The 27,358-nt window shown below is 37.8% G+C and overlaps 1 protein-coding gene across 5 annotated transcripts in view; it reads left to right on the forward strand.

Moving 5' to 3' along the window:
- Positions 1–18,960, forward strand: part of LOC126188723 (uncharacterized) — a 342,072-nt gene extending 323,112 nt beyond the window's left edge. For 4 of the 5 annotated variants that reach the window (XM_049930334.1, XM_049930342.1, XM_049930357.1 and 1 more), the window contains 3 exons: positions 3,829–4,059; positions 14,704–14,818; positions 17,588–18,960. In XM_049930334.1, the coding sequence (XP_049786291.1) occupies positions 3,829–4,059; positions 14,704–14,818; positions 17,588–17,753 (512 nt within the window). In that variant the 3' untranslated portion in view covers positions 17,754–18,960. The remainder of the gene's footprint in view (positions 1–3,828; positions 4,060–14,703; positions 14,819–17,587) is intronic. The other variant, XM_049930350.1, reaches the window with a different exon arrangement.
- The last annotated feature ends 8,398 nt before the right edge of the window (positions 18,961–27,358 follow it).

Consider the following 27,358-nt stretch of genomic DNA (forward strand, 5'->3'; position numbering starts at 1 on the left):
CCTAGGGTCTTGGCTTTACTCAAGAGAATATGGTGACTTACACTGTAAAAAGCTTTTGACAGGTCACAAAATATTCCAACCGTCATCATATTATTATTTATGGCTTCCATAACATTGTCAACAAAGGCATGTATTGCATCCACGGTTGATACCCCTTTCCGAAAGCCAAACTGGCTACTGCTGAGGATGTTATATTTACTAAGATGCTCAACAATTCTGCTATGCATCAATTTCTCTAGTACCTTGGAGAAAACTGAGAGTAATGAAATTGGTCAACAGTTTGTAGCCTCAGTCTTTTCTCCCTTTTTATAAATTGGTCATATAAGCCCATATTTTAGCCTGTCAGGAAAAACACCTTCTTCCAATGACGTATTACTAGTATGGCAGAAGACTGTACTTACTTCTTTACAACAATATTTCAGTAACTTGCTGGAAATGTTGTCAACTCCAGCAGAATTTTTACATTTTAAAGACATAATTATTTTTTCTAATTCTATCACTGTAGTTTTTTGAAGATGCATCTCATCTATTTTGTTAGTTAAGGTGTTATGCAAATATTCTGTAGCTTTCTTTAGAGAACCCTGGCATCCCATTTGGTTGGTGACTGTTAGAAAATGATTGTTAAAGATATTAGCCACCATTTTGGGAGCATCCACTGAAAGGCTCCCAGTTCTTAAGCTAATCACTTCTTTTGCAGACAGGCTTTTCACCATCTCGCTTTTTTAATATATTTCCATATGGTTTTCATTTTGTTATTTCATTTCCTCAAAAAGATTTGATGTTAAATTAATAAATACATTAAATTTTGTGTTGACATCTGCTGAGTTGAATACTTCAGACCAATCTACTAACTGTAGCTTCTGCCTGTATGTCTCCATTGTTTCTTTATTTATTGGTCTCACATTTTTCCAGAAAGCTTTTGGTTTTCTGTTAAGATTTAAAGGGGGGATTGTCAGAAGTATAGCATCATGGTCTGACAGCCCATTTAGGACTTGACTGACTGTCAAGCTACTGTGCCTAGACATATCAACAAACACATTATAGCCGGCCGGAGTGGCCGAGCGATTAAAGGCGCTACAGTCTGGAACCGCACGACCACTACGGTCGCAGGTTCGAATCCTGCCTCGGGCATGGATGTGTGTGATGTCCTTAGGTTAGTTATGTTTAAGTAGTTCTAAGTTCTAGGGGACTTATGACCACTGTAGTTGAGTCCCATAGTGCTCAGAGCCATTTGAGCCAAACACATTATACATCCAATACTCTAATTGAGTACTGGAGTGGTCAGTTACCCTAGTGGGATATTCAACTACTTGCATTAGGTTGTAACAGCTCATTAGTTGCTCCAGCTACATTCTGTCATAACTTACATTCAGGAAATTTACATTAAAGTCGCCTAGTATTATGACTGAAATGTTTTTTCTGTGCAATTTTGATAACATTGCTTCAATCTGTTTGAGAAAGATTCCAAGATTCCCTGCAGGTGCTCTATAAATTGAAAATATGACTACTGATACACTATTTGTTGCCAGTTCTATACCACACGCTTCAAAGTGCTGCTCAATACAAAATTTTCTTACATCAAAAGTTCTAAATACTACATTATTTTTAACATAAATCACTGTTCCACCCCTCTCTGTGTTGGATCTGCAATATTGAAATGCTAAACTGAATCTGTCTAAGCACAACATCTGAATACCACAAGTGACATGATGTTCAGTGAAGCATAGTATATCTGGTTGCTTTTCTCTTTCAATATCATTTATGTTTAGTAGTAGCTGGTCTAGTGAATTTTTAAGTCCTCTTAGGCCAATGTTCTGATAGAAAATTGTGAGAGGTTTAGTCTTTCTTAAATCTGCACCATTTTTACGATTAGGCTTACTTGGTATCAGGGTACTTTCACTGTGGGCATGTAGACCTACTGTTGGTTTGAGCTTCAGAACTTATGCTATATCCTCTTCCTCTGCATTGAAGGATACCAAAAATCCTCCTGGAGCCTGGAAGTTATCTTTCTTCTTGACTGCTTCACCACTTTTATGGTCGCTGCTGGAGATTCCAATGGTTCTGTCTGGCTGGTGTATTGAACACTGTATGTTGCTGGCACCAGACACAGTATTTAAGTGAGTTGGTAAATCAGTGGAGAACGAACTGTTTTCGTAAATTATGGTACTTAGTTCAATCTTTTCTGTAATCAGTTCATTTAATCTTTCACACAAAAATCGCTTCCCCTCATAGTTCAAATGTAAAACATGTACAGTATGCATGAATTTATGTAATGTCCCTATATCCAAAATCGGACATTTTTCACATCTTAAACAAAGCAGTTTAATCCTTGCATTTGTTTTTCTGATCTCTTTGTTAACACATGAATGGTATGTTAAATCATGCCGATGTGGAATGGTAGCAACAACAGTAGTTTTAGATATGTTTTGTTCTAGAAACATGGACAAGCCTTCGACACAGGTCTCAGCTTCATTAAACGCCGTGTCATTTGCGCCTGCTATACATACGATAAAATCATTGTCCAGCAACATTTTGCGTTCTAAGTCTACATTTCCTACGATGTTTTTGGTTCTTGCTCCTGGCTTCACCATGCTGCTTACTTGGATTTTATTGTTTACACTTTGCACGGTTTCCGCTAACTTTCTTCTGTGGCTATCAGCAAGCAAGAGAATATTGCACTTCGATTTGGATTTCGGAGTGAATTTACAGTTGTCATCGTGCAGTTTATTGGGCTTGTTTATCTTGTTAACTTCTTTCCACCTGTGTGGACCGTTTCACTACCTTTAGTTACAGGGCTTCGATTTATGTAGCAATTTTCTTTTGTGACCTGGTTTGTTTTGGTACTCACTCGCTGTTTATGGAGTTCATTGTCCTTAGTGTGTTTGTCACTATTTGTCGACAGTTCCGTGAGTCTGTTTTTTTCGGCGAACACAATATCATTTAAAAAGTTAGATATATGTTTTGCACAGCCTTTCCGCTTCTTGAGATTCTCTACAGCTCCAGTTTGCAATTTACTTACAGTTTTATTGGTAGGAACACAACACACCTTCTGCAGCTTGGTATTTTCATTTCTTAGTTGTGAAATTTCACAGTATTTCCACGATTTTTTGTATACTTGAAATGCGTTCATTTAATTTCGCTATTTCACTGTCACATTTCCTACATTTCCTTTTTTTAAGGCAAAACTGTAACTTTTTTTTGCTTGCTCACTATGAACAACCACACTAGACGCCATCTTGCCAAAGGATAATGTGATATCTTGTGATGTGATGTCTTGTATAGACACCTTTTATTAACCTAACAAGTTCCACATCATTATGAAGTGACGTATTCATGATCTATAGAACAAGTACTAATCTAATCTAATCTACTGTCAAACTACCACTACTACAATTGTTGTTGTTCTTCTGGTCATCAATTTGATCAATCTGAAGACTGGTTTGATGCAGCTCTCCATGTTAGTCTATCCTGTGCAAGCATCTTAACCCCTGTGTAACTACTGCAACATACATCCATTTGACCCATCTTACTGTATTAAAGCTGTGGTCTTCCTCAATAATTTTTATGCACCACATTTCATTCCGTTACCAATCTGATGCTTCCTTGATGCCTCAGGATATGTCCTATCAATCAATGTCTTCTTTATATTAGGGTGTGCCATAAATTTCTACTTTTTCCAATTTCTTCATTAGTTATGTGATCTGTCACAACTATTGACACTAAAAGAACCTGAGCTCTGTTTTGATTTTAGAATAAATAAATTTACTAACTGGAATAAATTTACAGTAACATTATAATGAACACTGATTCTAAATACCTTTTACTCAGATGGGGCTATGAGAGATGTCTGCCCCCCTCTTGACATTCCTCCACATGGATATGTGGAATGTGCTCGTAGTGCTTCTGTACAGCCTGAGCAACGACATGCTCGTGTTGTGAACCATGCTGGTGCTGTATGCGAGCTGCGATGTCCACATGGCTATCGCCAACGTGGAGAATATCGACGTGTATGTGGGCGTGACAGAAAATGGCAGGGACCAAATTCTGGACACTGCATTCGTGAGTACTTGTTTACTTTCATGTTATACAAATTGCAGATCAGAATTTGTATGGGTTCAGGAAAATAACTAAATTCATTAATTAATGCAGAATTATTTACTATAAATTTTCTGTCAATGAATTATTCAGTTTTCAAAACAGTGTTTAATGCAAGTGCAATTCCTGCACATCTTTCATTGGTAACATGTATAGATTGGATCATTTTTTTCTGCCCAGTGCAGTACTTGAATGTGTTCACATTTTGGATATGTGATCCATGCAGACATTTATTATCTAAAAAAAATTATCTGCTGTTTGATAAGGTACAATTTCTTGTTAAATGTTTGATTATAAACTGAGGTTGTGACAACCGTTGAAACAATGAGGTCTTACCATCATCATCATCATCATCATCATCATCATCATCATCGCAACTAACACTCTGTCCATCAGAACTCAAGCTGGGACATGATTTAGATAAAGAACTGTAGAGGATAGCATTATTTCCTTGCACCTCTGCCCTTGCTATTTCTAACTATAAGATTGTCTTATACATTTATGGATCCCTAGAGCTACAAGTTATCTTCCAAAATCTGGAAACATAGTATCCAGGGAATCATATTCTGAAAATTATGAGCAAATACCATGCTGAATTTGGAATATTTGTTAGTCATCCACAGAAAGAGCCAATATAAAATGATGTGTAAATAATTAATACCAATAAAAATGATTTGTTAAAAGATAATTTAAACACATATCTTATTCTTTTCCACAACCTAGTAATTAAAACATTACTGTAAAGTAGGAAGACCATGAAAATAAAAATATTAGTTATATTTTGTTTTGATGTGGTGTGCCAACAATTCCTCTCTTGTGCCAACATTTTCATCCCAGAGTAGCAGTTGCTCTAATACCATAGAAGTTACGTCCTGATGTCTTAAAAACTGTCCTGTCACCCTGCCCCTTCTTCTTGTCAGTGTTTCCCATGTATTCCTTTCCTTGCAGATTCTGCAGAGAATCTCTCCTTTACTTATCTATCAGAACACCTAATTTTCAGCATTCTTCTGTAGCATGACAACTCAAATGATCTGATTTCCTTCTGTTACAGTTTTCTCACAGATCATGTTTCACTACCACAACCATACAATTCTGTGTTCCAAATGTACATTCTAAGAAATTTCTTTCTCAGACTAAGGTCATGTTCGATACTAGCAGTCTTCTTATGGCCAGAGATGACATTTTTGCCAGTGCTAGTCTGCTTTTTATGTCCTCTATCCATCATAGGTTATTATGTTGCAAAGATAACAAAATTCCTTAACTTTGTGTACTTCACATTATCCAATTCTGACATTACGTTTCTCACTGTTCCCATTTCTGCTGCTTCTCATTACTTTCATCTTTCTTCCATTTACTCTCAAACCATATTCTATAGTCATTTGACTGTTCATTCCATTCAACAGATCCTGTAATTTTTCTTCACTTTCCCTTAGGATAGCACTGTCATCAGCAAATCTTATCACTGATATACTTTTACCAAGACTTTTAATCCCACTCTGGAATCTTTCTTTTATTTCCAGCATTGCTTATTCAGTATATAGATTTAACAGTATGGGATGAAAGACTACATCCCCATCTTACATTCTTTTTTAATTAGAGCTCTTTGTTCTTGGTCTTTAAGCCTTATTGTTCCTTTTTGATCTTGTACATAATGTATTACCCATATTTCCCTTAAGCTTACACCTATTTTTTGCAGGATTTTGAATATCTTGCACCATTTTACATTGTATACTGCTTTTTTTCAGATCAACAAAATCCTAGAATGTGTTTTGATTTTTCTTCTGTCTCAGTTCTGTTATCAACCACAATGTTAGAACTCCCTTTCCTAAAGCCAAAATGATGATTGTTTAACAAATCCTCAATTTTCTTTTCCATTTTTCTGTATATTATTCTTGTCAGCAACTTGGATGCATCAACTGTTAAGCTAATTTTCGGATAGTTCTCATACAAGTTGGCTCTTTCTGTCTTCAGAATTGTGTGGCTGATGTGTTTCTGAAAGTCTGATGGTATATAGCAAATCTGATACATTCTACACATCATCATGAATAGTTGTTTTGTTGCCTGTTCCACCAACCATTTTAGAAATTCTAATGGAATGTTATTTGCTGCTTCTGCTTTATTTGATCTTAATTTGTCCAAAGCTCCTTTAAATTCTGATCCTAACACTGGATCCCCTATCTCTTTCCTCTTGACTTCTATATGCTAACTCAGTCCTTGACCTCCCAATAATCTTTCTTCTTCTTCATCTTTTTCCCATGCAGCCAGTTTGCCTAGCTTCCCTGCACTTCCTATTTATTTCATTCCTAAGTGATTTGTGTTTTTGGGTTCCTAAATTTCGCTGAACATTTTTGTACTTCCTTCTTTCATCAGTCAACTGAGTATTTCTTCTGTTACCCATGGTTTCTTTACAGCTACCATCCTGGTACTTAATGTTTTTCTCTCCAACTTCTGTGATTGCTCTTTTTAGAGATGCCCATTCCTCTTCACCTGAACTGCCTAATGAGCTATTCTTTATCTGTTAATTTCAGAGAACATCACGCATATCTCTTCATTCCTCAGTACTTTCGTATCCCACTTCTTTGTGCATTGATTCTTCCAGACTAGCCTCTTAAACTTCAGCTAACTTTCCATCATTACTAAATTGTGACCCGAGCCCATATCTTTTCCTGGTGTGCCTTACAATCCCATATCTGATTTCAGAATCTTTGCCTGACCATGATGTAATATATGTAAAATCTTCCCATATTGCCCACCCTTTTCCAAGTATACCTCCTACTCTTGTGATTCTTGAACAAAGTACTCACTATTGCCAGCGGAAATTGATTGCAGAATTCAATTAGTCTTTCTCCTATCTCATTCCTACTACCAACCCATATTCTTCTGTAACCTTTTCTTCTTCTCCTTCCCCTACAATAGCATTTCAGCTAAATTACTCATTCACTATCCTCATCTACTTTCTCTATCTCTTCGTCTGCTGCTTGCAACATTCATATGTATACCTGAGCTATTATTGTTGGTGATGATTTGCTGTTGAATATAATAAGAACAACCCTGTCACTGAACTGTTCACAGTAACTTTATCTCTGTCCAAGCTTCCTATTTATAATTCATCCTAAATCCTGCCGCTGTTGATATTATTCTATACCTGCCTGACCACAAATCCTTGTCTTCTTTCAGTTTCACTTCACTGACCACCACCACCCTCCATTACATGTAGATGGAGCCTCAGCACTTTCTTTTTCAGATTTTCTAGCTTCCTTACCACATTGTTTATTCAGTTTTTTTCCCCTCATGGTCACCTTACCCTTGGCAGTCTCCTCCTGGAGATCTGAATAGGGGACTAGTCTGGAATCTCTTGCCAATGAAGAGATCATGATACTTTTTCAATTTACAGGCCATGTGACCTGTGGATACACAATGGGTGGCTCTAAGGCAGTGATTTCAAGGACAAGAAAGTGCCCTGAATCTCTGTCCACACTTCTGCCCTCTTTGACAAGGCTGTTGGCAGAATTAAGAAGATACCTTATGCCACAAGTCTTTGGCTGCCATTGCTGCTGATTTTTTATTCAAAATTTAAGCAGTGGTGAAGTTCAAATGCAGGATCCAGCACATTTTGATTACTAGTCAAAGGTGCTCCTGCTAGACCACTAACAATTACAAGCCATATATAGTTTTAAAGGCTCTTCCTGAGAAATAACATTGTAGCAACAATTTTACAGTTTCTTCCAGCATATTAGTTGACTGAACAGTCCATGGGCATACTCCTGGTTCATAGTGGCAAGCAGGCACAATATTTCAGTGATCAAATGTATCACCATTGTCAGGTGTGTTGTTGAACTGACCTTCAGGCACTGCATACTTCCTGTGCCTCCATGGGATGCTCCGTGCATGGTCTGTGCCCAAGAGTGCATATCGGCAATCAAAAAGATGATTGTGTTGGTGGCTGTGGCCAGCCATCAAAATACACATGAGGGACAATTTTCACGACCAAGACTGCGGTTATATTCTCAGCAAGGCTTGGGAACCAGGACAGGCCTAATTAAGATACTCAGGAAAAACAATGAGCTGGTAACCTGACAAATGAAGTGCCTACATCAATGCTGCCACAGTAGGAGTACTGCAGTGTGTCGCCAACCACAGCAGCTAACATGATTACCTCTTCGGCCACTACCACATGTCCTCGGGCACAGATCACGTATCAATTAGCTTGAGGGGGCGAGGCCACATGCCCCCTGGAGGTCAATTCATCAGCGTACTTGATGATAGTGATATGTCTGCTCACTGAAATATTCTGCCTGCTGCACACCATGAACTGGCAGTAAACCTTTGGACTGTTTGATTAGCATTGTAAGGAATGTTTTTAAAGTGTACAACTATTGCTGATCTGAAATATTGGTCTAATGAAGATGCCTCATAGTGGAACGGTTGTCATGTAAATGATGTAAAATTATACCCATTCTTTTTGTGAAAAAAGAACTACAGGTGTTGTCTGTGTATGGACGTACTTTTCCCTCCAGTCATCTGTTATATTAGGATTACAGGGTAATTCCTAAAACCATGTTGCTAACAATGGCCTCTAAAATCAACATAATGTGGCCCATTATTAGCCGCATATCCCATATCAAATGCCTAAAGAGATTATTATTGATTCCATTGCTTATAAAGTTGTGATATTCTCTCCTATTAGCTTTATTATGGGTTATTTTAAATTATCTGAAGTCGCCCATCAGGCTCTGAAAAAAATAAAGTAGTTATTTTGGTTGCATTTCTCTCTTAATATTCTGCTGGAAAGATTAATTTAGATTGAAATATACTTATTTTGAAACCAACTTGCTGTAGAGACAGGAAATTTAACAAAAATTGTGTAACTTTACTGTATTCAGCATGGAAGTGGTAATAAAACTGTAAAACAAATACACACACAAAAACAAAGAAGCAGCAAAATTGTACAAATATATTGTGTTTCCCAGAAAACTGGAAAATTAGTAGCCAGATGTAGGAAGAAACAAAAGTATTTATCTGTGCAGTCACCTAAACACCAATACTGCGGTAAGGAAAATGTCAAGACAGGTTGGTGCCTGCAGTGTCCACAACAGCCCAGTTCAGATCCCGATTTACAGTTGTGTTGTAAGCATAAATGTCACTAAATAGCAAGCTTCTCCTTGGGAATGTGGTTATTAATCTTTCGATGATGATCAGACAAACTAGCATTATGAAGCATGAATGGAAAGACCTAGAAATATTTTTTACAGAAAGTAACAAGGCACCAAATAAGATTTTATGTTCATAATTTGATGTTTCAATGACTTTTTCTTTATGCTCAGTTGTTCTCATGTTTTTTGGTGTCTTTGAGAAATTTTGCAAAACAGACATAATGTCTGCAGGGATACCGCAATCACTTTTTATACGATGTTACTTATAATCCGTCTTGATTGCAAAATGTTTATTCACACGAGCGGTTTTGGTTCCTCTAGAACCATCTTCAGATCTGAAATGACAATGATACTGATTTACTATTTCACAAATCAAGCCTATTTCATCCTAACTGATCAACATCAAATGTACCAGAACGTACCTGCAATTTTGGTTACAGGAGAAACCCACCCACACTCAACAATCTTCACATGCAGCATCACATTAAATTGTTTGGCAGAAGGCACATCATCTGTATTAATTATAAAACTCTTACCGACAGGTGGCGTCTGGTACATTTGTTACATTCCATATGCACATACTGTTTTAAGTTGATTTTTATAATTTGCTTTTATCTCTAAAAATACTTAGTTAATATCTATAGTTGTCAAGGTTAAAAATCTATACTTATTAAAATACATAATAAAATTATCATTTTTCTACAATCAAAAACAAAGGGCGATTTCTATATCCACGGTGCTGGTGTAGACTTGTTTTCCTTCATGTTCTGCTTCCATGGTTCCTGCTATTTCAGTGTTGTGCCGTGAGACGTTTGGACATCTGATGTCCATCGCCATTGGTAAGAGGGCTGTGCAGGAGGGCCCCGTCAACAACGCTAGGTGCTGTATGCATCTTCCAGCTGTTTCCCCATGCACCATCTCTCATCCCTCGGCTTGGACTTCTATACGCAACAGTGATCATTTCAGTAAGCCGTCATAAATACTAAAATAGGCATTATGACTGAACTCGCATTGCTTGTTGAGGATTAAATCTGGGTCTTTCTTTTTGTGGGTGTATATTTCAACTTCTAAAATGTTAAGAAACTGTCCCTTATGAGCTCTATGTAGGATTTCTAAGTTTTGTTCAATGTTTGTGACTGAGTGCTTTAAGGCAGCCATATGCACCCCAAACACAGTTTTGTTTTGAGAGTAGGTGTGCTCCCCAAATCTAGTTTCAAAGTTCCTACCAGTCTGCACTATGTATTGTTTACAGCAGTCATCACATTTGATTTTATATACACCTGAATCCTGAAATTTATTCCTACTATTACATATTTTGTGCTGGAGCTTCAATTTTAGCATGTTATTTGATCAGAACCCTTTTTTAACGTCGGATTTACGGAAGCATCTTTCAATCTTATCTGTAATTCTTCCACTGTAAGTGAGAGCCACATATGTTTAATGAAACAAATAGAAGGAAGTCAAGTCACAGTTAAAAGGAAGAAGAGAAAATATTTTAGTATTTATGATGACATCAATGTTGCGTATAGAAGTCCAAGCAGAAGGATGAGAGATGGTGCATGTGGATACAGCTCAAAGATGTGTACAGTGCCTAGCGTCATTGATGGCAACCTCCGGCACAGCCCTCTTACCCATGGTGATGGATATCAGATGACCGAATGGCTTGCAGCACAACACCAAAATAGCGGGAACCATGGAAGCAGACCATGGAGGAAAACAAGTCTACACCAGCGCCATGGATATAGAAATTGCCCTCTGTTTTCGATCGTACAAAAATGATAATTTTATTATGTATTTTAATTTTGACAAGTACAGATTTTAACCTTGACAACTATAGATCTTAATTAAGTATTTTTAGAGATAAAAGCAAATTATAAAAATCTACTAAATACAGTATGTGCATATGTAATGTAACATATGCACTAGACGCCACCTGTCGGTAAGAATTTTATAATTAATATAAATGACGTGCATTCTGCCAACCAATTTAATGTGATGCAGCATGTGAAGGTTGCTGAGTGTGGACGGGTTACTCTCCTGCAACCAAAATTGCAGGTACGTTCTGGTACATTTGATGTCAATCAGATAAGATGAAATCGGCTTGCATCTGTGAAACAGTAAATTAGTATCACTGTCATTTCAGATCTGAAGATGGTTCTAGAGGAACTGAAACTGCTCATGTGAATAAACATGCTCATGTGAATAAACATTTTGCAATCAAGACGGATTATAAGTAAAATTGAATTTGAGAAACATGTTTGTTATTTCCTTACAGCTGACTGACATCTTACCAATTACTTCATTATAACTGATATTTTGCTAAACACAGTAATGTTATACACTGAAGCACCAAAGAAACTGGTATAGGCATGTGTGTTCAAATACAGAGATATGTAAACAGGCAGAATACAGCACTGTGGTCAGCAATGCCTATGTAAGACAACAAGTGTCTGGTACAGCTGTCAGATCAGTTACTGTAGCTACAGTGGTAGGTTATCAAGATTTAAATGTGTTTGAACAGGGTGTTGTAGTCGGCACAGTAACACATCAAATCTCCGGCATTGCTGCAGCTGGAAAAAAATCCTGCATGACTGGGATCAACAGTGACTGAAAAGAATTGTTCAGTGTGGCAGAAGTGCAACCCTTCCACAAATTGCTGCAGATTTCAATGCTGGGCCATCAACAAGTGTCAGTGTGTGAACCATGCAACAAAACATCATCGAAATGGGCTTTCGGAGCCGAAGGCCTACTCGTGTTCCCTTGATGACTGCACGACACAAAGCTTTATGCCTCTCCTGGACCTGTCAACACTGACACTGGACTGTTGATGACTGGGAACATGTTGCCTGGTTGGATGAGCCTCATTTCAAATTATATCGAGTCGATGAACGTGTATGGGTATGGAGACAATCTCACAAATCCAAGGACCATGCATGTCACTGAGCGAGGTAGTGCATTGGTTAGCACACTGGACTCTCATTTGGGAGGATGACAGTTCAATCCCACATCCAGCCATCCTGATTTAGGTTTTCTGTGATTTCCCTAAATCGCTCCAGGCAAATATCGGGATGGTTCCTTTGGAAGGGCATGGCCGACTTCCTTCCCTGTCCTTCCCTAATCCGATGAGACTGACCTCGCTGTCTGGTCCCCTCCCCTAAACAGCCCTGCATGTCAGCAGAGGCTGTTCAAGCTGGTGGAGGCTCTGTAATGGTGTGGGGCATGTGCAGTTGGAGTGATATGGCACCCCTGATATATCTAGATATGACTCTGACAGGTGACACGTACATAAGCATCCTGTCTGATCACCTGCATCCATTCATGTCCATTGTGCATTCTGAAGGACTTGGTAAATTACAGCAGGATGATGCGAAACCCCATACATCTAGAACTGCAACAGAGTGTCTCCAGGAACACTCTTCTGAGTTCAAACACTTCCTTAGGCCACCAAACGCCAGAGACATGAACATTATTGAGCATATCTGGAATGCCTTGCAAAGTGCTGTTCAGAAGAGATTTCCACTCCACCGTACTCTTACAGATTTATGGACAGCCCTGCAGGATTCACGGCATCAGTTCCCTCCAGCACTACTTCAGACACTAGCCGAATCCATGCCACATCATGCTGCCAACCTCCTGCGTGCTTGCGGAGGCTCCTACACGATATTAGGCAGGTGTACCAGTTTATTTGGCTCTTCAATGTATGTGACAATGAAAAACTTTATCATTTGGATGTCAATTATTTTCTGTCATGATATTTCAGCACACAATATTCTGCCCATCTTCAGATGTGCACTGGGAAAGCTCTATTAATCTCCTGTTTCTGAGATTCTTACAGTATACCTGTGGTGTACTTCTTATGTCAGTCTGCGTGCATTATTTTCATGTAAGAGCTGCTGCTATGAGTCTGTGTGCTACTCTGAGCAGTTTCTATGGTGGAAGTTGGGTTTATCAGTATCAGACTGATAATCTTCTTTTGGTAAAATCACTGCAGGATATAAGCTATGCATAACATAAAGTTTCCCAATCAAAGGATTTCAAACGATGTCTCTGTCCTGATTAATGAGGTTCTCAGACAACTGATGATGGAGTCCTAAAAGTTCAGTTTATGGGGCACAAATTTTGTTGAATTGTCTACTGAATGACTAACACAAATACAATGATTTGTTGGGTTGTGGGAGATGAGTATGCTGCCCCTGCTCCTACAATGTGCTCTTGATGTGTGTTGTTGGTTTCCCTGCACAAGAGTTGATGCACTTGGGTGGAATCTTGTAAATGATTGCCTTATGTGACACCAGGAACAGCCAAGTTTTCTGCTGGAGTACTGAAGTCCACTTTAACCTGATGTTTCCAGGAAAATTATTATTGTTGCAGAAATATTCCCAATATATGGGGTATCAAAAGCTCACTCATACAGATTCATGAGCTAACAGTTACCACCATCTGGCACATTGGCTTTCTCAAGACCTTGATTCATCAAGATCTTACCATCTCAATTGCAGGAGCCTGCAGAAAGAATTTGAACATCTGCAAAATGTGTAAATACAAAATGGATATTTATCTTGTCAGGTACAGACGGCACTACAGACATCTAAGTGATAGTACAATGATACAGATGAGGCCTTCAAGATGGGAGGTGATATGTCATTTATTGAGATTGTTACAACAAAATTATGTAGGGTACTGAGTAAATGTATGCACCAGTGGTGTGTTAAATAGAGAAGTTCTGTACACCTTTTCCAGTATACATCTGAAGATGTTCAGAAGACTGTTTTGAAATATTATGACAGGAATTTACTAACACCTAGAAAGTAACCAATAACCTCATAGAACAAACTATTTGCTAGGAAATTTTTAAATATCGCAACTTATGACAAGCTTCCAATAGTTTCTTTCATGGACTAATGGCTGGTACCTATTAAATCTTAGAGAAATTCCAATCTTAAAATATTTTAAGCTGATATAGTGTACCTACAGGCATAACAACATTTTGTAACCTAATTTAATGATCTAATATTCACTAAGGGAAATATTATGAAAAGGATAATTGCTACTACCATATAGTGGAGATGCCAAGTCGAAGATAGGCACAACAAAAACACTGTCAAACAAAGATTTTGGCAAGACAGACATCCATCAGAATAGACAACACAATGTTGTCTATTCTGACGAACATCTGTTTGGCCAAAAGCTTAGTTTGACAATCTTTTTATTGAGGCCTACTTGTGACTCAGCATCTCCGCTGTATGGTGAGAAAAAACTATCATCCTCATAGTACTGTCATTATTCCATCCTGGATTTTCGAATGTTTGCTTCACTGAGGGAACAAATTTATGCTTCACAAAAATACATATTTTCTTGTGTGTAATGTGTATATTTGGATGCATTTTGTTAGTGTAAAACTTTTGAAAGCAGTGACAATCTTTTAACATTTCACATACAATTCTTTATATTCCAGCATGGCCAGTGCCAGTTATTCAGTGTCCAAAAAATGTTACATATTACTTGGATCCTGGAAGGAGTACGGCCTATATTGAATTTCCAAAACCGAGAACAAGTGTTGACTGGTCACGGTATGTTATTTTAGATTTTACATCATTTGTTTTCATGGTTATTTTCAATAAGAAACCTATGGAACAATGAACTGCAGTTTTTTTATGTACTCACTGTACCAATTAATAAATTGGGCCTTAGATGGGTCTTCTTTGCCAAATGTATTTCTAAGCCAATCTTCATAATGTTTAGGCATTAATGAGAACTTAAAATCATAAAAAAAATCAGTGTGGATAAGTAACAAACCATTGGAGCAAAGCAAACAAACAACATGGCGAGCAACTTGCAAAACATTAGGAAGTAGTTGTCGTATAAAAACAATTTTCATTCATTTTTAGAACTATGGCAGTCTAAAATTTTCCAGAGTCTCCCTCGTACTGACTGCCTGTAATGCAGATAAATATTGAGAACTAATGGAACAACTTAACTGAGCAAGATTGAAAATTAGCCTAAAAGTCAACTGTACTTAAAGTGAAATAATGTACAATGAGAACTTTGAAAAGAAACTAGACAAATTAACAATGAAGCGAAGGAACCAAATGAAGAATTCTTGTGAGTTGAATTTGAATACAATTGGATATACAGCCAAGGAAATAAAAAGAAGTTTAAAAAATGACCTGGATTTCTTTTGGTAAACAAAAGATCTTCAAAACTATGCTTCCAATTTATATAACATATGGCAGTGCCACAAGAACATGTAATGCAAAAAGTATTTGAAGTTTGAAGGTTTTTCAATAAGCAATGGAGAAATCCATCTTGAGAATTTGTATAAGAAACAAAACATTCTCCTCCAAGACTGAATGCGAAAATCTGTGGAGCAAAGGTTTATGTAATTAGTATGTATTCTTTGAGTTACAAGAATATTAGAAGTTAAGATCTCAGAGATTTATTAGCATCACAAAAGCACCACATTTTGTAAAAAAAAAAAAAAAATAGCATTCAAGCTTGGGGTGGAGCACACAGTCATTCTTTTAACAGAGCAACAAGAAAGTGGTTGGTAACCCATGCTAGCAGGTCTACAGTAAAACCCATTTGCTGTTGATGAGTCACTTTTATGTTTGTTGTGTAAGAGCGGATACCACAATTTATGAAATTAATAGCATTCAGACTTGTGGTGAAGCAAACAGTCACTCTTTTAATGGAGCAGTAAGAAGGTCAGTTAGTTACCTATGCTAGCAGATTAACATAAAACATATTTGCTTTTGATGTCTCTCTTTTATGTCAGCAGTGTAAGAACTGAACATGTTGCTGCAGAGTGAAACACCTCCCATGAACCGAGTTTGCAAGGGAGCTTCTGTAAAAAGAAAGTAGGTGAGAGGTACTGGTAGAAGTCAATCTCTGAAGGCAGGTCACGAGTCATACCTGGATAGTGCAGTCAGTTACAGGATTGTCAATGAAAGACAAGGTTCCAGGTTCCACCCTTGATTGCACACACTGATTTACACTGCCAAGAAGTTTAAAAAGAACTTATGGTTTGGCTATAGTGGTTTCCAAGATCTTAAGTATCTATGATTTGTATTGACAATTACTTGATCTGCAGTAATTTTCATTATCTCAGTTTCCATAGTACGTGGTTTGGGAAGGCCTGTATTGATTTAATGCAATAAGTACTTGTCATAAAGGCAAAATCAAACAATGGAAAATATTTGATGGAATAATGACAGTATTATGAAAAGGGTAGATGCTAATCACACACACACACACACACACACACACACACACACACACACACACAGTCTGCCAAGGATTCTGATAAAAGACTGTTTGACTGAAAGCTTTGTTTGACAGTCTTTTTTTCTGTGACTATCTATGACTCAGCATCTCCACCATATATTAAGCAGCAACTATACTTTTCATAATACTGTACTTATCCTAAACTATCACAATGTTCTCAAATATAGACATTTATTCCATTTAAGGAGCTATTTATTAATGATTTTCTTTGTGCATATCACCTTAGGAATAAGTCTGATTCTGATTGTTATAATTACAATTCTTGTTTTGCTAATTGGCTCACCTTCTTTGTAACATAAAGAAGAGTTGTCTTGAGATAGATGAGCCACTTTCACAAACATTGTTGCAAGGTGAATACCTGTCCTTTTTCCCCCCTAAGGTAAGTCTTTCCGTTTCCAGGATTGGAATGACTCCTTACCCTCTCCCTTAAAACCCATATCCTTTCATCTTTCCCACTCCTTCCCTCTTTCCTGATGAAGCAACCGTGGGTTGCCAAAGCTTGAAATTTGTGTGTGTGTTTGTGTTTGTTATTGTCTCTATTGACGTACCAATGCTTTCGTGTAGTAAGTTACAGAATCTTTGTTTTTAGGTATTTTTTTCCATGTGGAATATTTCCCTCTATTATATTTATATGTGTTAAGATTGTTTGCATTAACCTATTTACATATGTCTGTTAATTCACATAGTTTTAACAATTTTCCATTTCATTTAGACCATTAGATTAATTATATTTCACAATGTGGACAATCTTTTGATGGTGTCTTGATTTTCTTATATTCACTTGCATAGTGTACAACTTCAGAATATGATTGTTATTAACCCCCCCCCCTCCCCCCCCCCCCCCGCAGCAGAATACATGTCTGTCCTAAAAGTAATTGTACCTTATACATTTACTTTTTGAGTCAGGCTTGTGTCAATAGTTTGATGACTATAAAAATGTGTTTATGGATACTAAAGTGGTTCATCTTCTTTTCAAGTTATATTTTCTAAATTGTTGGTGGTTTACAGTTCTTTCTTGTTTATTATGTAGGGTAACCAATTTTTTTTTTCTTCAGGAACATAGAGTCTTTCCCCCAATGGGGAAAAGATTTAGAAGCAGACCTACCAGAAGGACACTGGGAAGTGAAATTCATTGCCAGGCATCCTGTATCTCATCATGTCTCAGATTGCACTTTTTCCATAAATGTGGTCAAAAGAACATTTCAAGTACCTGTTCCTTGATTCAATAATAGTGTAACATAAATTTCAGCTAAGATACTGCCTTGTGTATGAAGTACATTTTCTCAAGATATGAGACGTGATCACTGCCAAAGGGACAGAAATATGTTATGTACAGTTATTAGCTCTATTTATTTATGACATACTTTCTGTCCACAAAATGTGTAAAGATATTTATTTTTTACTTCTGAGTTTTTTAATTTATAAGAAAACTGTAAAAATGTTTACTAAATATTACTACACTTGTACATAAAATTTTTTAACTGTGCATAAATTATTGAACTCAAACAGTTATTAGACCTTTCCACTGAACTGAGCTTATAATTTCATTCCTTGTAATCAATGAGAAACATTTGCTGTTATGATATTTTTTTAAAATACTGTAAAAAATGCTGTATGTAGTACCATAAAGGCTGCAGTATAAAAGTTTACCATCCTTGGTACTTGCTACACTAAGAAAATCATAATATTTGTTTGTATAAATCTCTACGGCAGATAATGACAAATGTATTATCATTTTACAAATTGTCTAGTTAATATTGAGTGAGATTTGACAAGAGATTATGATAACCGCGAGAATGGATATAACAGTTTTAGGATAACTGGCATGTTCAAAATTATTGATCAACTATAAGAACTGTATACATTAACAAATGGAAATATCTATGGAATCTAGTAAAATAAGGAATAAATTATACATCCCTTTTTCCCATTTTATCCACTTCACAAATATAGTACTAGAACATGAAAATCTAGAAACGCCAACAAACAATAAAATAAGAATGCATAATGTGCAGTCAGTTTTAAAATAGTTTAGACACTGCAGAGTGACACATGAGAACCAAATGAAAATACCTGTAAAAGCATGTGTAATAGTTTTAGACGTACAAGGATGTTTAAAAATGTCCATTTAATATTAAAAACTTTAGACGCTATAAATTACAAATATCAATAGGACTGTTAAGAGATTAAAGTAATAAATTATGCACTCCCTTTTACACATTTATTGTTTTCTATCCATAACACCTGTATTTCTTAATTACATATGATACATAGAAATGTGCAGATGACTCACATTTTTCACTGTCTCATATACACAGTGTAGTTTCAACTAAAGAAGCCCTCAGCTTAGTTTTATACAATAGTCTACAATGCTATCATCAGAAGAGGTGTACTAAAATATTGACTCAATCTTTCAAGACTGTATAAATTTATGTTGACGATAACAAATACATGTTTGGTTCCTTGGTCCATGGTAATTGCCGGTTTCTTCTCCTCTGAGGATTTTACCAAGCCTAATGACTTCTTTTAGTAATATTCACAATAACAACCTGATCAAATGCAATATTTACCTTACAACATGCTCTCAAACTGCTGCAAAAATGAAATTACCGAGACAATGATGCACTTTTTTAATTGATGCACTTTTTTTAATTGGTTCAGTCTCATTGGAACAGTGAATATCTGACTAATAGTGAGAGATATTCACTGCAACCAAAATATGTATTCTGTTCAGGGTTTTTAAACTCCTCCCATTTTTGCTACTCCTACCATTGTTTGCTATAGTACAGCGAGGTCAGTCAATGGAAAATCTGGATAATTGAGAAGTCTGAGGGAACTGAGTTTTATGGGATGATCAGGGAAATGTCAGAATACTAAGACTCTAGAGCAGGTGTACAGACTTGCTAGTACCATGGGCTGCAAACCCCTCATTGTCATCGCATAAGGGCAACAGTAAATTTCATACTTTTCTTATACTGAAACTGACTGATTATCATGTAATGAAGGCTTATTGGGTCACAAAAATACATAAAAGTTTTGCTTACCTTCAACACAAAAAGTTCAATGCAAAAATGAGTATTTTGATGAAGCTCAGTGATACAAGGTATGTACTGTACAATACACAAACCACTGACAACTAAATAGTATCATTCCTGCAGGCCCATGAGCAGTTCTTGTTGTTGTGACTGCATTGCTATGCAAGTTCAAAAATAACATGCCATAACACATATTATTATTCTGAATTGGGATCCCCTTGCCACAATTCCACATGGGCTATTGCAGCTCCAAAGAACTATGTTCTACAAGAGCCACCTTTTACTTTCAGGGAAGGAATGAAACATGACTAAAACAATAAATTTAAAAGGATAATTGGTAAGGGACATACCACCATCAGATCAATGACAGACCATATGTGACTTGCAGGCCATATCCAGCAGGTGATCCATGCTCTAGAGGGAGATGAACTGCTCATTGATGGAAATAAAAATTATGAATTATTTTATATCTAAAAACAAAGATGATGTGACTTACCAAACGAAAGCTCTGGCAGGTTGATAGACACACAAACACAAACATACATTATCGAAGATGAATGCTTCCTGTAACAGTCTGTTCTGCACGGACAATTTAACTCCTTCATAAACCATTCACTCATGTTACCTAGTAAAAATTGGTGATATTCTAACGTTCCTGATATTATTTTAGGTTTTGGCCACTAAAAACTATCACACATACTTTGGTAGCGTGTTCTCTAAACCCAAAATAGTAGTTTGTGACTTCCAACAGGTTGTCCAAATGATTTATTCAGCAATCCCAAATTTGGCTGAATGCTCAAATACTGCCTCTATAACACCTGCATCAGGCACCTCCCCAAAATTAAACATAGATTGCTACCCCTTTTCGTTCTAAGGCATCTGTAGGATGTCCCAATAAACTTCTAAAAATTCCCCAATTTACACTGAGGCTTGTGGCTGAAACCTACAATTAACAGAGGCACTTTTGACAGTAATATTTCTAAACAAATGGTTTAGCTTCACGTCAGTTACCCTTTTGTTGAACCCAATTTAAGTGTTCTTGAAGTACTTTACTCGTCGCTATAGGTTGCACTGCTTGCCCAGTTTTGAATAGTTAGTTCGACAATCAGAGCATACTTCTTCGTTTGTGTTTTACAGTGCTCTTTGAATAACTGCATTTAATTATCACACTCATTTTCCAGTATTCCGACATCTCACTTTCGGGTATCTTCTAGAGATTGCATTCTATTTTCAAACTGTAGAAATTGCTGTTCATGTTGACCTGTACTTTGACTAAACTCAGTTATCAAATATGTGAGTTACTTTCCACTTCTGTGATACATGGCAAAACAAAAGTGTGACAGCCACTTTGCTTGAAGTGCCTTACTTGCTGTGATATCATTAAAGTTAAGATCACACATATGACAACACCTTGTAACAGAACAACACAGTGCCCACATGTAATTTTTTTCCTGCTTTATTAACTATATGCATTTAAATGAAGTCTATAATTATGTTGTATATATTATTGTGATGTTAACAGGTTTTAATAGTTTCCTGTGTGCAAAATAACCAATGGAAACAAGTACCTGACATGATCCTCTCTGTATCCCTAACTAACCGGGTATGTCATTTAATGAACTGAAAGTATGTCCGGCTGCTTAGCTGGATGTGCTTGTCTCCCATGCAGCTGGCGCGGGTTCGATTTCCGGACCGGTTGGAGATTTTCTCTGCGACTGGGTGTTGTGTTGTCCGTATCATCATTTCATCCTCATCACCGGCCCGTGAGTTGCCCATTGTGGGGCCGAATGAAGACTTGCACTTGGGCGGCCGTACTTCCCCGGATGGGGCCTCCCGGCCAATAATGCCATATGGTCATTTCATTTTTTTTTTTAGATTTGCTAATTAAGTGCTATTATTGACAAGTAATTTGACAAATCAGTATATTTAACAATACTTCATGTTCAGGCAGTTTTGATGAGATCTAATTTACGTAACAATTAAGTCAAAGTAGCGAACTCTGTAATCATTTTGAAAACCAGTTATTATTGTAGAACAGCCAATTTAATTACTGAAATTATTCTTTTCGAAAAGTTTATCTTTTGCAAAACAGTTTAATAGCAGTTAGCATTACGGTGAGAAACTCAGTTCAGTTATTATGTGACTGGTAGTGTACAGAACTAGTAATTAATTTCATGAAGTAGTTGCAACTTTGCTTTTGTCCATGTCTGAAATTTTTGTGGGTGATTACTGTGTTTTGATAATGAGCGCGAGTCAGAGCCTTTGCGACTGTTCACGCCTGCCAACATGCTAGAATATTAAGGTAATTTAATTCCAAAGTCAAGAGTTTTAACTGATTTCGCTCATACTAAGTGAGCTGACGACCGTTGATTTAGAGTAATTTCCAAACAGAGCCAAAATTAATTCATCATTTCGGACCAAAATTCCACTAGCTAGTTTCCACATTATTTTGTGCATTTTTTATTTTTGCCGATAGTTATTGAGCGATGTAAATCGACAATAACAGTCAAGTTATGACAGCACATGACTTCTTTCGGGTAATACATTCATTTCGGATTCGATGCTTTATCCCAGATTAATATCAAATCATCAGCAACACAGTAATTCTTCAATTAGTCAACCACCTGGTGAAGAAGGGGCTGTTATAGCCTACAATAAACCCTAAATTTTCTAATTCGTTCACTGTAAGCGAGTGTGCTTCGTGCTTTGTTCGATTCATCAGTGGTATTGCTCACTTAGAGACGGGCATATCTTACTTCTCTTCTGCTACCTTCTAGCTTTGAAACTTTCCACTCCACTTTCCCATCGAGTATCTGAAAGCTTCTTCACTGTTAAAGTTCGTATCTGTTCAATAAGATTTCCTACCAAAAAATGTGATTGCTTTTGCTGTAGATTTTGCTGCATCTGGTAACACAAGATTAAGACTGTGGCTAGCAGAAGGCATACAAAATGCTGTTGGATTAGGCTATGCTTTAGGATTCGGGCCTTAGCACCACTTCGAATACCTATTCATATTTGCGACACATAGTTATTTTGGGCTCTTCAATCATGAATATCAAGACCTAGTCGATCTAGTTTCAACAAAAGAGTTTCAGTTAAACTTCCTCCTATTGTTGAAGTGACGTCAGTGAAGTAGAGGTAGTGTTCTTCTTCAGTCACCGCATCTTCTGATAAGTTTACAAACCTAACAACCAATGTAATTTGTTCATTGTGGCTTGTATCAGGAGTACAATCAAATATGACTGAAAAATGCTTGCTTTCTTTTACAGAATAACGATGCTGTTTCTTACTTTATTGGCTAGCAAATTTATGAGTTCATTTTGAATATTTTTTCGAAGATAGGCTAATGGTCATGAATTTCTTGAGTTTTTATCCACCGTAAGTGTTTCTGCAAAGCAGGGTTAAATTCTGCTATCATTTCAATCAAACCAAGAAATTACCATTATTATCTCGATAGAGCTTGTCGCTGGTTCCTCTTAAGGACGTAATATGCTGAGCAACGTATATGACGGCGATTATAATTCCAGACGCTGACGCAAACGTTCCTTCTCTTTTTCCTGTAGTTCAAGGTCAGTTCGAGCAATAGCACTTTTTGTGTCTACTGTATCTCATATTCTCCCCTTTTTTGTACACTCTGTGTGGTTAAATGATTGTTCATACTCTTGAATCCGATTTTCTAAATGAACCAAATCACAGAGTTCATCACTTGATAGCTTGTTTGAAGGAGATGCAAATAGTTTACAACTATTACAAAAATCTTTACAGGTAGATTTCGAATACGCAAGCCATTTTCGGTCCTTTTTTTCTCCACTGGTTATAGTTCTAAAATGAGTTGAAAGTTTCCTCTGTTATCATTTAAAGGATAATAAAAATTCACAATTTTAATGGAGTCTCTGTAAAATTTCATCTATCATGGATGATGCTAAGTGCCCGGGTCCAGATTTGTGATTATTTCACAGTCGCTACCAGAAGGCCTAGCTGAATGGGGGATAGCAGAAGGTTTGCACCCCAATACTTCGTTTTCATTTTTATCTAAAGCAACACATGATGAGAGGCTACTGCCAATGCCATAGACGTTTAAGCATAACTTCAGTTTGTTCTTAATTTGTGAAGAAGTTAATTTAAGAAACTTTTCGAAATCACCGTTTCTTGAGTCCAAAAATTCTTCATGATGTAATCTTTTCTTGTTATTTTGAGCACCTGAATCGTTTTCCCTAAATGTTTCCCTCTCACGAGACATTTCCCTGTCGGTATTTTAAACTTCACAACATAGGAAAATACTATTTAATACAGAACGCACACACGATAGATGAGACGGCGTGACCGGGAAATGTAACTTAATCTCACGATAATGAACAAATTATTCTGAGAGAGACACTCGCGGGTTAATGAATGTAATAATTTTAATTTTAATGTTTCACAGCCTCAGTTGCACCGTTTACCTAGAATTTACCTAGGTTTCAGTCGGGATAACCCAACCTTCTTCAGAATAACCGTAACTACCGTTTGTCCTTAATTGACATCGTCAAGCTAAAACTACAAATCCATAAATCATCGTTAGAGTATAAAACTTATCTGGAACTGCCTCGGCTCTACTTTGCGACCGCGATGCGGCAGCCACTAGTGCTGTACTGGAGTTCCAAAATAATCCATGACAAAATAATGACCTTTGCTCCCATCTGTCAATGACGCTCGATATCTAGTGTCACTAAACCCCGACGCACTACCTTTGGTGTCAGATAACCTTGGCTCTATTTTGAAGCGCACGTGGTAGGGAATTTGTGGTACAAGAAATTCGTAACACCATCGCCAGCGACAGGCCGCGAACAACACACAGACAGCGACGACAACCTGCAGCTAGAGGACTGTATTTCAGTATATCGCTGAGCGCAAAGTGGTTCCAGATGTTTTTCCTTTTCAAGTATCACTTTCGCGGTGTAAAAAACAAACGACGTAAAGCTCTCATTCTTTCAAATAAATTTGATACTAGAGAGTTTCTTTTCAGATGGTGTTGGATGTTCGTGTTATTTTAATCGAAATTGTAATCAGATTTCTAATGTTACTTGTTATACGGCTGAGTCTATGTCCTTGTGACCGAGCGAAGTATATTTGTGGGAATAACCATTTGTTAAGCAGGAAAACATTACAATGATCGACAGTAAGACACAAGGAGTTTCCACCCACAAGGCTACTCAGAGCCTACTTAATCAGGTAGCCCAATTCAGGTGTGACTAGGTTATCCGAGTATAGGTCGACATCTAGTGCAACCCCTCCCATACTAGATTCATCAGTAGCCACCCTTGTGACTCTCTTCTCTGGCAAATCAAGCGCGTATATAGAAGCATTTTTTGCTGATTTGTTGGCAGCCGCTAAACTTGTTCCTGGTCAAATGAACAGTTGTTGGAAATGACAAAATTACGTTTAATCGGGGAAGCTAAGGTGCACCTACTATATCGTGAGGAATTACGAAATGCATTAACTTTTGAAGAATTGAAACAAGGTATGCTCAAAATGTTTAAAAAGCAGAACAGTTGCTGTTTTTATAGGGAACAGTTGAACACCATGTCCAAAGGTACAACTAGACAATAGAAAGCTTTGTGGATAGAATACGAAAAGTAAATAGTAACACTTACCAATTGTCAGCCAATAAGTATCTCCTACAAGAAGCGGAGAATAGGGCCTTAGATACCTTTTTGCGAGGACTGCCACCAGAAACATCGCACCGTATTAGTGCAGAATTTCCGAAGAATTTAACTCAAAAAATGGCTCTGAGCACTATGGGACTTAACATCTGAGGTCATCAGTCCCCTAGAACTTAGAACTACTACAACCTAACTAACCTAAGGACATCACACACATCCATGCCCGAGGCAGGATTCGAACCTGCGACCGTAGGGGTCGCGCGGTTCCAGGCTGAAGCGCCTAGAAGCGTTCGGCAACAGCGGCCAGCAAGAATTTAACTGATGCAGTGAACATTGCTACAGCATTAGAGGAAATAGACGCCGCGACGTGGTATAACGAAAGAAAAAATGTATTTTCCACATAGATTCGTTGTTTCAGATGCGATCGGCAGGGACACGTCACGAAAAACTGTTGCCAACCATAGTGTATCAATTGTCAAAGGGTGGGCCGCACATATCGTAAGTGTGACAGTACAGGGGAATTTGAAAACAAAGGTCCGTTAAACAGAAACGGGAACCTGGACCCGTCGCCAGGCGTTCCTATTAAAATTCCATGCTATTAGAGCGCATGCAAGGGTGGAGTGCTGGATACCAGGTACTATTAATGGTAAAACACATAGACTATTAGTTAACACTGGGGTTCATGTGTCAGTCATAAGTAAACAGTGCACTGACATCAAGAGATATGACTCTCCAAGATGTAAGTTAAGTGGTATAGGTGGAGGCGTTATACGTTTAGCAGGCTGTACGTCATTGAGCTTTCACCAGCAAACAGACATTGCCCCAGAGGACAGACTGCTTTCCCCACCCCTTCAGGTCATTGGCAATTTATAAGGATGTCTTTCGGATTAAAGAACACCTCCACAACATTCCAAAGATTGCTAGATTCCATGAGGTTGTGGAAGTCGTATCTAGGGTAAGTAACGAGAATGATGCTATCCTAGGGTTAGATTTCCCGACTAAACATCAGGCCATAATCAACATCGGGTAGCAAACAATGGACATTATTGAAACATTGTTTCGGTTAGGTAACAAAATGGCTCTGAGCACTATCGGACTTAACTTCTGAGGTCATCAGTCCCCTAAAACTTAGTACTACTTAAACCTAACTAACCTAAGGACACCACACACATCCATGCCCGTGGCAGGATTCGAACCTGCGACCGTAGCGGTCGCGCGGTTCCAGACTGAAGCGCCTAGAACCGCTCGGCCATTCGAAACTTTGAAATACAAATTAACACACAGTCCTGTATTAATCTATCCAGATTTCAGCAAAGGATTCATACTGTCCTGCTATCGGAGCAATTTTGGGTCAAAACATTAACAGTGCAGAACATCCAGTAGCCTAAGCATCCAGACAAACATGGCAGAAAAGAATTACTCAGCAACGAAAATGGAGATACCGAGTGCCATCTATAGCGTAAAATATTTCAGGATAATCACGGACCATGTGCTCTCAAGTGATTACTTGGGCTAAAAGACCCATCAAGTCGTTTGGCGCGTTGGTACCTATGCCTCTGCGAAATGGACTTTGAGATCATTCATTCAAGACACAGGCTTCAGATGCAAACAGCAAAAGATATGCGACATAACGACAGTTTTGCCTACAGGATGGGGTCTTATGTCGAATAACTGGACTCGGACTGAGAATCGTGGTTCCCAAACACGTCCGACAGGCCAATACAACGTATTCCGTGACTAACAGTTGAGCCTGTAAGCTTAGCGGAAAGACAAAAATTCATCCCGACTACCTCACAAGTCGTGCCATTAATGATCATTCTACTTTCCCGAAGCTCAAGTTTTTTCAACCCTACCCGTCTGCCTCCTTCGTAGCAATTCAACCACACATTTTCTGGTGCGAATACGGAGTATAACCAATGAGTAGCCAGTCTTTGGAAGTACATTCGGGCTGGAAGAAGCTCCTTCCCACAACTCGTCCATTTAGTTCCCCCGGAAACAAACTCGCTTCATACACTCCTGGAAATGGAAAAAAGAACACATTGACACCGGTGTGTCAGACCCACCATACTTGCTCCGGAGACTGCGAGAGGGCTGTACAAGCAATGATCACACGCACGGCACAGCGGACACACAAGGAACCGCGGTGTTG

The sequence above is a fragment of the Schistocerca cancellata genome, chromosome 1, assembly GCF_023864275.1.
Source record: "Schistocerca cancellata isolate TAMUIC-IGC-003103 chromosome 1, iqSchCanc2.1, whole genome shotgun sequence".
Classification (NCBI taxonomy): Eukaryota; Metazoa; Arthropoda; class Insecta; order Orthoptera; family Acrididae; genus Schistocerca; species Schistocerca cancellata.